The sequence below is a fragment of the Podarcis erhardii genome (assembly GCF_964252035.2).
Source record: "Podarcis erhardii genome assembly, chromosome: Z".
Classification (NCBI taxonomy): Eukaryota; Metazoa; Chordata; class Lepidosauria; order Squamata; family Lacertidae; genus Podarcis; species Podarcis erhardii.
This window is the reverse complement of record NC_138504.1, coordinates 47,041,395-47,057,339: the sequence shown is the minus strand read 5'-3', so window position 1 is coordinate 47,057,339 and position 15,945 is coordinate 47,041,395. Positions and strand designations below refer to the sequence as shown.

The 15,945-nt window shown below is 46.6% G+C and overlaps 1 protein-coding gene across 1 annotated transcript in view; it reads left to right on the top strand.

Moving 5' to 3' along the window:
• COL27A1 (collagen type XXVII alpha 1 chain) overlaps positions 1–15,945 on the top strand; it is a 253,068-nt gene that overhangs the window by 99,316 nt on the left and 137,807 nt on the right. Inside the window, exon 13 of the mRNA XM_081846708.1 lies at positions 5,714–5,767. Coding sequence (XP_081702834.1) covers positions 5,714–5,767 — 54 coding nt within the window. The remainder of the gene's footprint in view (positions 1–5,713; positions 5,768–15,945) is intronic.

Below are 15,945 nucleotides of genomic sequence, written 5' to 3'. Positions count from 1 at the left end.
GGTTGAAGGCCATTGTGGCGGTTGGGGGAGGGGAAAGCATTATGCTGGGTGGGTGTAAACCCCAGGAGACACCAGAGGGAAGCCTCTGCCATTTTCTCCCTCGGGGTGGGAGGAGACCAGCAGTGCCTTCTATTGTCAAAAGGCCAGTGTGGGGGCAGCCTGGGTGGGGGCTGCTGAGGGTTCAATAGACAATGCATTCATTGGAGGCTGGATCTGTTGCCTCTGGGAATCCTGCTGCCAGAGGTGGTCACCTCACCTTGCCTCATGGCTGGGCTGGTTATAATAAAACTTTTAAACTATGGATCACTATGACTACCCTACCCATGAAAAAGAGGATGTGTCCAGGAAAAAGAGGACATATGGCAACCCTATGACATTCTGTGCTAGCTTCTGTCTTCCAGTGGATAAGTTTAACAATTCTTGATGGCCATGAGTCAGTCTTTTAAAATAAAGGCATAGAAGCATTTGATTAAGGTTGCTGAGCTGTCAAGAAACCAGGTGCTCAGGATGGCTAGATGTTAACTGTGCTCAGAACTGTCAGATGCAGATGCTTCACTTTCAGTCCAACTACAGAGTGGGGTGGGGAGCTGTTCAAAAGTAATGTTTTAGGCCTTTTTTATCAGAAACAGCTGTGGGATCTAGTTAAGTTGTTTGTTGTTCTTGTTTAGTCATTTAGTCGTGTCCGACTCTTCGTGACCCCATGGACCAGGGCACGCCAGGCACTTCTGCCTTCCACTGCCTCCCGCAGTTTGGTCAAACTCATGCTAGTAGCTTCGAGAACACTGTCCAACCATCTCGTCTTCTGTCGTCCCCTTCTCCTTGTGCCCTCCATCTTTCCCAACATCAGGGTCTTTTCCAGGGAGTCTTTTCTTCTCATGAGGTGGCCAAAGTATTGGAGCCTCAGCTTCAGGATCTGTGCTTCCAGTGAGCACTCAGGGCTGATTTCCTTCAGAATGGATAGGTTTGATCTTCTTGCAGTCCATGGGACTCTCAAGAGTCTCCTCCAGCACCACAGTTCAAAAGCATCAATTCTTCGGTGATCAGCCTTCTTTATGGTCCAGCTCTCACTTCCATACATCACTACTGGGAAAACCATAGCTTTTACTATACGGACCTTTGTTGGCAAGGTGATGTCTCTGCTTTTTAAGATGCTGTCTAGGTTTGTCATTGCTTTTCTCCCAAGAAGCAGGAGTCTTTTAATTTTGCTGCTGCTGTTGTTAGCCATAGGCAAAGTTGGTGTTGCCATTTTGGATTTTAATTAATTGATGTCAGAATGTTTACATCGCCCCGCATTTAAGACCAAAGTGGTGTACAAAAATACAATATAAATCATAATACATAATCACAAAACAATGTTAAAAACATGAAGGGCTGTATCCAGTGTTTGTCATACTCAAGAGTATATGCACCAAAATGGGTGAACTCAACTAATACAAGTCCATTCATTTCAGTGGGTAGCAGGTGCACCATCAAGGAGAGGGCCACCTCCCTCAAAAAAATTGCCAAGGAAGGGTCTGGACCTCCTCAAAAATCCCCGGCATTCGTGTGCGCACACCGCAGGGTGTGCTGGCATCCTGTGCGCACACTACAGGGCGTGTGCATGACCCGTCAGCATGCCCTGCGGTGTGCGCGAGTGACATCATGCCTCGGAGGGTGCCACATGGCACAAGCATGGCACAGGGTGTGCTGATGTCATGTGTGCAATGTGTGTATGTGGCATGCTGACATCATGCAGCCCTGGCCCCCTGAGTCGCGGGGGCAAGGTGGCGTGCTTGGTGAGTCGGACATTTTTTGGGTACAACCCCTAACCAATAAGGAGTAAAAGCTGCAGTGGAAATATGGACTGATTCAGCACAACTTTGGGAGATAAGATTTTCTTTTTTAAAAACATTAATAATTTTGAGGCTTTCTTCGCTTCCAGGCTGATGCCACAATGGTGAACTCATGTGCTTCAGTCATGATTAATGACAGTTGCCATACATTAATCCCTTCAATTAACATGTTTCTAATTGTGTCAGGGGAACTCGCTGTTACAGAGCGTTCAGCAAAATAGTTTGTGATGCCAGCTTGCAGGCTTGTCAAATTGAATTTGAAACCATGGCTCTGTGGTTCCTTACAACTGGAAAAAAGAGGTGGGAGGTTTAATTGGCTTTTTGGAAGGAATTAATGCCACTGGCGATGATGGTATCCCATCTGAGCTTTTAATAAACAAATAGGATACAGTTGCCAAGCCCTTTGATGCTATGAATCTCATTACTAAAATCCCAGCTGGTTGGACTGTGAGTATAGATATCACCATTGATAAGAAGAGAGAATGAATTCAGGCCAGCAATTAGATGGCCTATCTGTCTGATAAACATTACAGATAACATTATATGCCAGGTATCAGATTGATAGATGTGAGGATTGGGCTCTGGCAAATAGTAGCATCTTTGAAGAATAAACAGGATTTAGATCAGGTTTGGTTCTTCTGACAATGGATAATGCATTCACTCTTGCCCATCTGATTAACAAATATGGAAAAAGCAAGGAGAAAATTTTATTGCATACAGCCCATGCTGCTTCTTGAAGGTTGTATTTGAGTCTATAGAGGGGGGCAGCTTACATCTGCATGTAGAATCCTAGAAGTGTAGAGCTGGAAGGGACCATGAGAGTCCAATTAGTGTCATTTAGGCAGGGACCTTTTGCCCAACATGGGGCTCAAACCCACGACCCAAAGAATGAGTCTCATGCTCTACCAACTGAGCTATCTCTTTCTCTGGCCTACTGCTAAACGTTCTGTTTGGAACACTTTAATTCACTTTTCAGCCAGAAAGCACCCCCAGAGTGGTTTGCATATGATTAATTGAAATGAGACAGTCCAGGCCTGCAGGCTTGCAATCTAAAAAGGGAAAAAAAGATGGGGAGGGAAAGGGGGGGGGGGGAAAGCAACCCCAGGCACTAGTTTGTTTTTTTAACAGTTGCTCTGATAATGACCAGCTGGGATGGAATGGCCCTGCTTCGCATCTCTTTCACTCTTGCAGGTGCATTTTTGACAGAATATCACTTTATAGAACAGTTGTGTGTTTATTTGTTTATTTATTTTAAAGTATATTTAGCTCAAATGCCATGTACCATACTTTGCTTTTAAACTGGTGCAAGGCATCATAGAGCAGAGCAAATGAATACCGGAGGTGGAACCAGAGCCTGTGATAAATTTGTAATTGTGCAATTGAGAGCTTGCAGAGAGATCCTTGGGGTGTTGCAATTCCTGCCCTCCCCCCTTTTAATCTGTGGATTACTTGAGGAGTTTGCAGTCTCCGTTTTGTGAAGGATTCAAGGCCTAGAGTGGTCAAGCAGGCTCTAAATGGCAGCATTCTTCCCCTCACAACCCGGAGATGCAAAATTCTTCTCTGCTATGCAAACATTGGGTGGGGGAAACTTTCTTTCCATCCTGACTTCCCCTGAAGAAAAATTCCCTTGATGAGCCAAAGCAACAGGTTCCTTTGGTGGCCTGAATGAGGTCTCCTTCACTGGGACACAGGAAGCTGCCTTATACTGAGCCAGACTCTATTGCCTACACAGACAGGCAGCAACTCTCTGTGGTTTCAGACTGCAGTATTTCCAAGTTTGAAGCTGGAACCTCCTGCATGCCAATAAGCTTTATCACTTCTCCTAGAAATTAAGTAAGATTCCAGTCCTCTTAGTACTCAACAAAGGACTGAATGAAGCAAGAACAGAGGGAGCTGACTCATGCTGAGTCAAGACCCTTGCTGCATCTACCTCAATATTGTTCAGACTGAATAGCAGTGACTCTGCAGGGTTTCAGGCAGGATTCTTTCCAAGTGGTAACGGGAGATGTCAGGGATTGAACCTGGAATCTTCTTTAGGCCAAGCAAATGCCCCACCAGGCAGCTACAGCCCTTTCCCTAACCATGGTTGTTCCCAAACAACCCCAAGTGCCCTCTCCCTTGCTCTCTTTTCAAGGCTTTCTGCGTGGGCCTTACCTGCGACATCACCTTTTGGAGCATCTTTGCATATTGAGACTTGCCTCTTGCCTGAGTCCAGCTGGGCTGCTTCAGTCATCATGAGACCATGCCTGCACTTTTAAAATTCTCTTAATCCTAATGATTATCTGAACCCAATCAGTGGTTGTGAGACAGCTCTCAGAAGAAACTTGCTTTGTGCCATGAGCCCCATGGCGATGTCATGGAGGAAAGGGCTGGATCCTGAGGTGCTCCGGGTGTTGGAGCTGGGCAGCCATGGGGAAGGTCCTAGCAGGATGAGGGAGATGGATTTGGGACACCAAGAAGTGTCTGAGCCCAGGAGGAGGTCAGTCATCTAGGAATGGGAGGAATGGATCCTGGGGAGGGACCTGTGGGTTAGCAAAGGTGCCCCCCTCCATTGTGGCGTCCATCATCCTGGTCAGATGCCTTCTCCTGTCAGTGAGGAGCCTCCTCCTTTGGAGGAGGCAACTGAGAATAAATCAAGTGCTGAGCTGGTCTGACACTGCCTCTGTCTCAAGGACAGCACTGATGCAGGCAAACCCCGCAGACCTTACCCACTCGAAGGAGTGCCTGTTTGCTTGCCCAGTCTGGTACTGTGCTCACCTGACTCGACAACAGGAAGACACAAGGGTTGTACCACTTGTTGGGTCAATGTCTTAGCTATATATCTCTGCCTCTTCTGTACCTGCTACACCTTGTGACCTGTGCTTTGCCTGTGCATCGATCTGGTTTATGCATTAAAGCCTTATGTGGCTCAGGACCGCAATACCTTAGGAACTGCCTCTGCCCGTATGAACTGACTCAGATCCTATATTGATCATCTGAGGCCTTTCTTTGTGTGCCCCCTCCATGAGAGGTCAGGACGGTGGCAACATGAAAATGGGGCCTTTTCTGTGGTGGCTCCCTGCTTGTGGAATGGTCTCCTCAGGGAGCTTCGCCTGACGCCTTCACTACATATATTTCAGGGCCAGGCAAAAACATGGTTCTTCAACCAGGCCTTCAGCTGTTAATGATCTATGGTCTTTTTAATGACGGGGGGGTGTGTGTGTGTCACCTTATTCCTTTTTCTTTTTACTATTATCACATTATGCATTTTGTGTGTTATGCCGTAAACTGCCCTGTGGTCTTTTGATGAAGGCTGGTATATAAATTAAAAATAAATATAACAATAATAATTGGGGGCCTTTGGCAGAAACAGAGCAGGGAGTTTGGGTTTGTGGTCCAGCAGTGAGGGCCAGGACACCTTGGGCCCTCAGGATCGTAACAGCTGCTGGCTCGCCACAAATGTGCCCCCCCCCCCGCTTGGGCAGAGTTCTCAAGTGAGTTCTTGTTAACTGTGCCCTATCTCCTGTGGTGTCTTATTACTACCCCTCACGGGCCATGTTTACTGCTCTGCGTTTCACATTTTTTATCAATGCTTTAATACTTATGTTCTTAACCGCCTCGAATATCTGGCTTGATAAAAATGTGTTGGTGGTGGGAATCTCAACTGTTTTTATAGATAAAAGGTAAAGGTAAAGATAATCAGCAATAAATGGTACACGGGAACTTTTCCTTCTCTTGACAGCTTTTTGGACTTGAGCAAAAAGAGGCAGGATTTTAACGTCTCATATTTACCACCTGCATATCCATTGCATTGTCCTACTTTGTAACCAAAGGGTTTCCCTCCCTCCCCGTCTTTCTCTTTCTCTTTCTCTCTCTTATTCCCACCCCTTACTGCTCCTCAGGGCTTTCCTGGTGATCTTGGAGAACGAGGACCTCCGGGCATTGATGGCAACCCAGTAAGTTGGCAAAAGTTTCTCTCCTGGTTTTTGTTTTCTTTTGTGGGCCTCACTGGGAGGCAGCCTGTTTGCTGTTTGGGATTGGCCCCTTGGAATCAGTGGCCTCAGGCCTGCCTTGTTGTTTTAAGTTCCCTCTTGAAACAATTCCCATCTTTTATACAACGTGCTAAATACTTCAGTCAAGCATCTAACAAGGGAGAGGTCAATGAGGGTGCCCTCCCTTCCCTGCCTCTCCTCTTTCCGTCTTCCCCTGCAGTCCCACAGAGTGCTTTGCTTGCTGGGGAAAGGATGAACAAAAGCCAAGGGTAACTGGGTGTTTTTGAAGCATATTTTCTGTAACTCATCTTACAGATCTTATACTCAGATCTCTAGGCAATTTACTCAAAGTAGGCCCATTAAAACGGATGGCCCCAATTTAGCCATGTTCATTAATTTCAATGGGCCTGTTCTGAGCAAAAGGCAGTTGAATGCAACCCCCTGTTCTTTTGAGTGTAGATTGTATCAACTGATTTTAATACTGTGCTTTGACAATGCTGCAACCTCCCCGGGACCCTATCATGAAGGGCAGGTAAGAAATCTTTTAAAACAAACAAACAAACAAAAAACAATCATTACAATAATACTTATAATAGTTTCCAGTGTTAGTCCTACTCAGAGTAGACCCATCGAAACTGGTTGATATTACTAAGTTAGGTACCTTAATTTCAGTGGGTATTCTCGTGAGTATAACTGCTCTGGATAAAATCCAACCCCGCTCCTCCCTGTTGGTACAGTGAGAAGCTGGCAGCATTCTACAGGTGTCTGGGATGAAATGATAGAGCTGGGCCGCTCTGTTTATTGGACTGCTTGGATGGAGGCCTTAGGGAAAGAGCTGTAACTTCCTGGTGAAGTACAGTGGTGCCTCGCAAGACGAAATTAATCCGTTCCGTGAGTCTCTTCCTCTAGCGGTTTTTTCGTCTTGCGAAGCAAGCCCATTGACGGCTTATCGGATTAGCGCTATTAGCGGCTTTTAGCGGCTTATCGGCTTAGCGGATAAGCAGATAAGCGGCTTAGTGGCTTAGAAAAAGGGGGGGGAAACCCCCGCAGGAACTCGCAAGACATTTTCGTCTTGCGAAGCAAGCCCATAGGAAATTCGTTTTGCGAAGCACCTCCAAAACGGAAAACCCTTTCGTCTAGCGGGTTTTCCGTCTTGCGAGGCGTTTGTCTTGCGGGGCACCACTGTATGTGCTTTGCATGCAGAAGGTCCCATCTTCAGTCCTCAGCAGTTCCAGTTAAGGAAAGGGTTGACCAATATGGTGCCTTCCAGGACTTGTTGGACTACATGCGTCATCCTTCTTGACCATTGGCCATGCTGGCTGGGGCTAAAGGGAGCTGCATTTATTTATTACCGTATTTTTCCATGTATAAGACGCTCCCATGTATAAGACAACCCCTATTTTTTTAACCCAAAATTAAGAAATTAAGTTGTTTAGCTTTTTGGGGGGGGGGAGGTCACTTCCACCAATGACTCACTCACCTGCCTGCCTGCTACTGCCAATCACTTGCCACAGACACTGCTGATCACATACCTCGCCGCAGCCACCAATTGTCTGCCTGCTCGCCGCCACCACAGCCCACCTGCCCACTTGCCGCAGCTGCCAATCGCCTGCCCCCCTCGCCACAGCCACCAATCACCTGCCCAATCGCCGCTGCCAATCTCCTGCTTGCTGCTGCCATTAATCACATGTCCCCCCTCTGTATTTACTATCTGTGAATAAGACGACACCCAATTTTTGCCTATTTTTTAATAGCAAAAACCATTGTCTTATGCAGAGAAAAATACAGTAGGTTTATTTATTTATTACCACTGTAACTTAGTGGTAGAGAATCTGCTTTGTCTGCAGATCCTAGATCAAATCCCTGGCATTTCCAGGCAGGGCTGGGAGAGACTCTGGTCTGTAACCGTGCAGAGGTCCAGCCTATCAGATGGGGAAGCAGTTGCCTGCTAGATGATGCTGGATTCAACTCCCATCAGCCTTAGGTGGCATGATCAGTGGACAGTAATGATGGGAGCTTATGTCCAGCATCTTCTGGAGGACTGTAGCTACCCCATCCCCACTCGATAGAGAGGAGGAGGAGGAGGAGCTTTTTAGGCTAGATTTCTCTCCTGGTGTTTTGGGCAATGTGTGGTTTGAAGAAGGCCCAGCTCTGATCAATAATCGTAGATCTACAGCAGAGATGGGGAACCTTTGGCCTTCCAGATGTTGCTGGACTCAAACTCCGATCATCCCTAGCCCTTGGCTGTGATGAATTCTAGCAGAAATTCATCAACAGCTGCAGGACCACAGATTCAGCATCTCTGGTGCAGTCCATTCTGCAGTGTCTGGGTTTTCTTAGGATATAAAAGAAGACCTACCTCTGTACACCTTCCTTATGCTGAGGATTCAGACCATTTGGTATGGAAAGAGTTTGCATCCCTTACTTTTAGCCTGTATAAGAGGCAAGTTGCCAGCCGCTTTCCAGATCCAAAACATGAATGTACAGTATTCAATTACAAAAAGTCTCTATTTCTAAAACTTTTGCAGATATAAGGGAAAGCATGCAGGAAGTATTCCATCAAATCTTGTATGCTAATAGTGAACTTTATCAGGAGAGATAAAAGAAAGTACTTTTTTGTGCAGCTATGCACAAAACTATGGAACTCCTTCCTGCAGGAGGCATTGATGGCCACCAACTTGGGTGGCTTTAGAAGAGGACTGGACAAAGTCATGGAGGAGAGGACTATTGATGGCTACTAGTCACAGTGGCTATGCTCTGCTGCTACTGTGGAGGCTCAGTGCTTTTGAATACTAATTGGTGGAAACTACAGGACGGGAGCGTACTGTTTTGGTTGAATTCTGCTTGCTGGTTTCCCACAGACATCTGGTTGGCCACTGTGAGAACAGAATGCTGGACTAGATGGGCCATTGACCTAGTCCAGCAGAGCTCTTCTTATGTTCTTAACTCATTCTTGACAGTGGACTCTTATGCAGCTGCAACAGAGCCATTCCCACACAACTGGGAGGTAATTAGCAGCCTTGGGCAAAACTCTACGGTTTGGAGAAGTACTATAAACCCCCAGCTAGATCAAGAAGTGTTAAGCATGTTCAGTGAGCACAGAATGTTGAGTGTCTTTTGGAGGGGAAATAGGAAACTGGATGGTGGAGAGAGAGAGGAATGGAATGGACATGACTTCGGCTGCCTGAACTGGAATCTTGGGCCAAGAACCTGCAGTATCACAATGTTTTGTTGCAGGTCCCACTTATTATTGATAGGCTTCTGGTTGGACAATGTAAGAACAGGATGCTGGAAAATAAAGGCTGTTTGTCCAATTCAGCAGCCCTCTTCTCATATTCTCCCTAAGAATTAAAACCATGGTTCTGGTGAAGGTGTGCAAAGGTAGCATACGTTGAAGCAGCTAGCCTTTTAAAAACCCCCTGATGGGATTGAATTATATTGTAGTAACACTGAGTACAGTTAAATAGCTTTCAGCTTTGATATAAGGCTACCTGTACGTCTGGCTGTTTCTGTAATCTCTCAGAAATAACCTTACAACCTGGTTGTTTTTGCAGTGTTTACCTTTGGTCCCCTTAAGGATTGAGGAGAAATGTGATTCAGTTCTCATTTAAATGCAAATCTATGAAATCTACACTTTCCAAAACAAAATGTGAACTAAAACATAGCGGTTCTTTGAAATTTGCACTTATCCAAATTGTCCAGCCAGTGTTTGCAAAACTGCATATGTTAGGGAAAAGTATGCCTGAAAATGAATGCATTAGAGAAAATGACATATAAAAAATGCATTATATAGGGGAAATTGTTTGCAAATATGTGTACATCAGGCAAAACTGCATAGAAAAATGTGTATATTAGGATAAGTTTGCATGGAAATGCTGGATAATTTTTCATGAGGATTTTTAAAAATGCAAATTGCTGCAGAAATGTGGAGAAGTAAATTTATTTGAAAAGCACAAAATTCAGGGGACCATCCCTGGTCCCTTCACCATACAATCTCTTGCTCAGCTTATCCCCTTCTATAGAAGCGGGCCAGGAAGGCCCTTTTTCCTTTTATTCTTTTTGAAAAATAAAACTGCATTATCACCAGAAAATATGACTTGGACCAGCAGATTGCTTTCCCCAGCCCTTCCTAAACGTTGCTTTTAACTCTCCCTAACCTCAAAATTCTCTGTTTCAATTGATTTTCCTTGGCACATTTGTGTGTGTGTGTGTGTGTGTTTTAAGTAGAACAGCTGTCCAGCAGTTCAGTTGTCAGAGCAGAGATAAAATGCATAAAGATTGCTTGCTTTAGACACAGCATATGCCCTTCATTCTGGCTGCTTGTGTGAGAATTAAAGGGTAGGAGTTAAGGACAATTAGAAGGGACCTGTTGGATCAGACCAAGGGCCAACCCGTCTGCTCTAGAATCTTTTCCCACAGTGGCCAACCACCAGCTGCCTCTGGGAAACCCACAAGCAGAACATGAAGGTTTTCAGCACAAGGGCTGAGTGGGCTTTCCCCCTTTATGTGTGTGACTCTCATTCAGAATCCGCCATTGCAACTCAGTTATGCCTTAGGCATTCCTTGTTTTGGAAGTTGGAAGCATCTGCCCACCTAGAGATACTGGCTCTGTTGGTGTCTTCCTGGGTGCACCTAGTTCCTAATTTATTTAATTAATTAAGGTAGTGATGGGGAACCTTTTTCAGCCCATGGCCACATTCTCTGTTGGACAACTTTCCTGGGCCTTCATGGCAGTAGTGGTCACAGCCATGAGCAAAAGGAGAAGGTGCAACAAATGTGAATCTTACCATTGTACCGTTCACCCCAGGACCTGTCCTTCAACCAGGCAGGCAAGAAATATTATCAGACGTGCAAAAATGTTCAAGGAAGGGCCAATTGGGGGGTGTAGGTTCAGGAAGAGGGGGCATAACTGGGTGAACCCTAAGGGCCAAATAGTGAGGCTTGGAGCATTTGCTCCTTGGACGTGAGGTTTCTTACCCCTGATTTAAAGCATTTCTAGTTGAGATTCCTGCATTGCAGGGGGTTGGACTAGATGGCTGTCAGGGTTCTCTTCCAACTCAACAATTCTATGATTCTACTCTGCCTTCCATCAAACTGGATTTGAGTAAATTTTTGCATGGGTGTGCCAAAGGCAGCCATTGGAACCAGAAGAGATTAGCCAGTAGTCAGGACCAAAGAGCAAGGCTGGGCTACAGGGCAAATCAGCAAATAGGACAGAGGAGTGAGTGAGAGGTCAGGACTGAAGATTTCCAGGAGTGTGCCAGGGTTCAGGAAAACACCATGTTTCTCCAGCGAGGTTCTAACTGGAAGCAGGAGCCCTTTTGTGCACTTCCTTGTCTAGGGAGAATCCAGTGGCCAGTCTGGCTGAGCGCATTCACTATAGGGGAGGTCCATCAGCCATGCTGTCTGGGGCTGATGGAAGTTGCAGTTCAATAGCATCTGGAAAGACCACTTTTGCCACAGAGGTACCCTCCAGATGCTATTGGACTCCAGCTCCCACCAGCCCCTGGTCTGGGGCCTGAAGGTACTTTACTGAGAAGCTGCCAACTGTAGTTCAAAGGCTCACCACATGAGGGAGTTGATGTGTGTATTGATCTATTCTTAGTTTGTTGTTAATTATTTTTGAATGTTTGTTGTTAGCTGCTTTCACCAATAATTTTATTGGGTGGTACTTTTTTGTTTTTTTGTTTAGAGCCACATTCCCTCCTGGGCAGGCCTTCTGGAATCTTGAAAGCCCAGTGAAGGTGCAACCAAAGGCCCAAGTGGGCAGAGTCAAGGATGGGGCTCTTATCTTTGCACAGCATGATACAGTCTGTCCTTATGAAAGTCCAAGGTCTACACACACACACACACACACACAGAGAGAGAGAGAGAGAGAGAGAGAGAGCCCTCTCTAACCTTCATCCATGCAAGCAAAAGGCAGGATCATGGTTCAAGCTAGGTATACAAGCACTAAAGGAAGTCACAGAGGAGAGCTGGTGAGAGGTGTGGGGGTCGGTAGTGCCCTGCCCAGGGGAAAGTCCCAAGGGCCAGAGAGATAGAGAGGGGCTAACAGGGCTGCATTTGGCTCCAACTTAAGGTTCCCCACACCAGGTCTGGTCCCCGCTTCTAGCCTAAAGAGAAAGCCATTTTAACTATTCCTGTTGGAGAGAAACAGGAATTGATGGATGGAAGCACTCCATTGCCTGAGGATCCTTAAATGAGCCACAAGCTTCATTAAAGTGGTCTGTGGCATGTGTGTGGACTTGCAGTTGAAGACAGGAGAAGGCGTACCCATGACACTAAGTGTTCACGTTAATTTCTCATTGCATTTCTGTTGCTTCTTTTATTTCTTATATTGTATTACACTTTGAATTATCTGTAAATCCTACAGTATCTAGCACAGTGCATTACAAGAGAAATTGTTAAGTGGTCCTCCAAGGCCCTTGGCAATTTTCAAGTGGTCCATGGCGGGGAGGGGGTATTTGGGAACCAATGGTCTATGCTGCAGATCAGGCGGCTCACCATGATCAGGACACTTCACAGAACCAGAGGTTCTTGGCCCTCACACTGCCAGTTAAATTCAGAATGGCAGTGTGAGAGCTGCCACACTCCCACTATGCATCTAAAGCGTCTTCAGGGGTTCCCTTACCTTAAGAAAACACCTGGTGAGCACCTCACCCTAATGCACCCTTATCATCCTCATCTGAGATCTGTTTACTTAAACCAAGTATGGGAACCTTTGGCCTGCCAGGTGTTGCTGAACTACAACCCCAAGCATCCCTGCTTGCTTGGAGCTAATGGGAGTTGTAGTTCGGCAGCATCTGAAGGGCCAAAAGTTCCCAAAAACTTAGCGTATTTAAGCTGTCATCCTTCCCTATTAATCACTCTGCCTTAGTAGCCTTTCCCTTCCTTCAGTTAGCCCCTTCTCTCCTTGACTTGCCACTGGGGTGGCCAGCGGCACAAGTGCTGCCTTTTGCCTCCCTCCCACACTGTGACCTAAGTCATTATGGGAAGGCTTGCCCATGGACTCACTCTGTATTCTTTTATTCTCCTGTTCTCCCTTTCCTGTTCTCCCACCCTCCTTTGTTGGACCCCTGCCCCTCAAATGTGTCATCTGCCATGCCTTTATCCCCTGGCTGGCCAAGACTCTTTCCAGAGTGGGTCAGGGGCCACCCTGCCCAGCCTCTTCTGGCCTGCTTGGCTCACTTCCCCCACTTACTAGTGGGATGACAGCATCAACCATTCCTGACTACCTGATGCAAGGGTGGTGGCAAGAGGAAGGACAGACTCCCTTGCACCTTTGACAGTTGTGCTGAAGAGGGAATTTCAGCACAATTTATGCTTCTTGCCCCCACGTCAGAGTTCTAGGAGTTTGTCTCCTGTGTTTGACTCATTACAGAATAAGCTGCATTGATTTCCCCACATTCCTGATTGTGTATGTCAGTGAGAGTTTGTCCACATCACCATTTATCTTGGGATAAACCATAGATCCACTTAATTATACTGGGTGGGTGGGTGTGCCATTAGGATTTTAAATTGGTACAGGAACAGAGGAAGCTGTCAGGGATCCTTTAGTTTAGATTCCTGCGTTGCAGGGTACCTTCCAACTCTACAATTCTAAGATTCTGGGATTCCAGGTCAGGAGTCTCTCTCCAAAAACTTCCTGGAGAAGCTACTGGGGATTGAACCTGGACCTTCTGGTTGCATGGCAGATGTTCTGCCATAGAGCTATGGCCCTTCCCATGAACTGACAGTCTACCCCAACCTGAAGCCCTTTCAGGTGTTGTTGGACTCCCAACTCCCCTCAGCTCCAGCCAGCATGCAAAATGGACCAGGATTATGGGTGCTGAAGTTCAGAGTATATGGAGGGTGTCAAGCTGTGTTGTAGGAAGGAAACAGTAGCTGCCTCTTTGAAATGTCTCCAGTCATCTGGTCCAGTTGCATGCAGGCCCTCTTTTATTCCCAGCAACATATTGGGCTCATTCTGAAAGAGGGGCAGGGGATCTGTGGCCCTCCAGGTGTTGCTGGTCTCCCATCACCCCAGACCATTGCTCAGGCTGGCAGGAGCTAAGCAGATTTCAGGGGCTCAACGTGAATCTGGCTTGGAGCTCTAGGTCAGTTTTTGAAAGCTCTGCCTGGGATATCCAGAGAATCCAGAGTCCTGCAATGTTAATTCCCCAGCGGAAGAGAATCCTTCCCTTTGGCCTTTTTAGATTTTCTCCCCCACCCCCACTTGGACAGCTTATGACACTTAGTGCACAGAATGAAAAGGGAAGGCCTTAGCTTGCTTGAAGAGAAGTTTGGTGGGGTCAAGGAAAGTGTCACAGACAGAGCAAATTCCAGCAAAGGACACCCATGGAACAGATTCTGAGTCTGCTGGGAGGAATGTATGCAGAAAACACAGTTGTGGATCCCACGTTTCTGTCCTGCCACCTGCTTCCAGAATTTTATACACACTTTGGGCTCTTGACTGTTTCTTCTCGTGCCACTGAATTTGGGTGGCTTGTGCTGTTTACCTCAGATTGGCTTGTGGCAGTCTCCTCCCACACCCCCAACCCCCTTCTGTTCTTCTGTTCCAGCCTAACTAGTCATGCCCTCCTCCATGCTTTTACATTCCACCCCCACCCCCATTTTACATACACCATCATTCTCTGGCCACTGAGCATGGGCTGGAGCATCTTCCATTCAGAGTGTTATACTTTGCTGGGGTGGGGTATAGAGGCATGTAAAATTATGCAGGGTGTGGATACACTGGATAAGGAGAAGTGGGTGTGAATAATAATAACACCCCCACCCCAAAATGCCATTTCCCCCTAAATATTGTTTTGTACTTTTGCAAATTTTGGGGTTCCCCCAAACCTGCTGATGCCTCTCTTTTGTGCACCAAAGGTGCCATTTTGGCTGTGCACATCAGCCTTTGCCACAGCTGGAGATGATGGGATATGTTACCCATAACAACTGGCACCAGGTTGGCAAAGGCTAGTGGGTATGATGATTTCCTTATGATAAAGGAGAGCCTCACAGGATTTTATCCAACTAAGTCATAGTCAAAGTAGACCAACCTGAAATTAATGAATCTGTCAGCTGTGACCATTCAGTTCAGTGTGTCTACTCTGAGTAGAACTAACACTGGATGCAACCCATGCCTGCAGAGAGGCTCTTCTTCATGAATGGCTTTCTATAGGTTTTTTATAGACATAGTCCTCCTCATCAGCAGGATTATTTTATTTGCTTGTGGTAAGTGTAGCCCCCAGGCCTCTCTGCCTGGCCCTCAGGAACCTTCCCTAGGCCACACACTTCCCTGAGCCAGACCTCTTACTAGTCCTGCTTTGCATCCTCATTGAGTGCTTTTGTATAGCTGGAATGTGTCTTTGAACTCTGATCATGAGTCTTGAGTGCCTGGGCAGAGGGCAGAGAGATGTGTGTGAGTGTGGGTGTAGAAACTAGTCTAATGCAGTGTTTCCCAACCTTTTTTGGGCAAAGGCACACTTGTTTCATGAAAAAAATCTCGAGGCACACCACCATTAGAAAATGTTTAAAAAATTAACTCTGTGCCTATATTGACTATATATAAAGTAACTCTCTTTAATAGGAATCAAATAAACACAAAGAAAGTATTTTATAATTACTTTATTATGAAATAGTAAGTAAACAGAAATATGAAAAATTATAAAATACTTTATTCAGTGCGCCTTTTGTCCCTCTCCTCGAAATGCTCCAACTCAATGTTCCTCCGCAGGCTGGCCATTGGAGAGCCGTGTCGCCCAATACAATATGAACCCTCCCCTCGCAAGCGGCAACCCCTCCACACTCCCCACCTTAAGCCTCCACACGCGCCCTGCCCAAAGAGATGCCCGCGCGCGCGCGAGGGGATCCTTTACCTCAGCATCCCGCCAAAAAAAAAAAAAAAGAGGGTGGGAGACTGCGGTCCCTCAGAGGCTGGGCGTTAGGAAGAAACAGCCGTCTTCATCCAAGCAGGAGCAGCAGCAGCTGTAGCTGTAGTAGCGCCAAGCTGTGCCGGGGACTCCGTGCCCATGAGGGGAGGGAGGGGAGAGAGAGGAGAGGCAGCAGGTCGCCCTCTTAAGTCACGCGCGCAGGCACCACCACGCATCCCTCGCGCCCTCTCGCAGAGCCCCTGCTCAGCACCTCCCGCCTCGGGA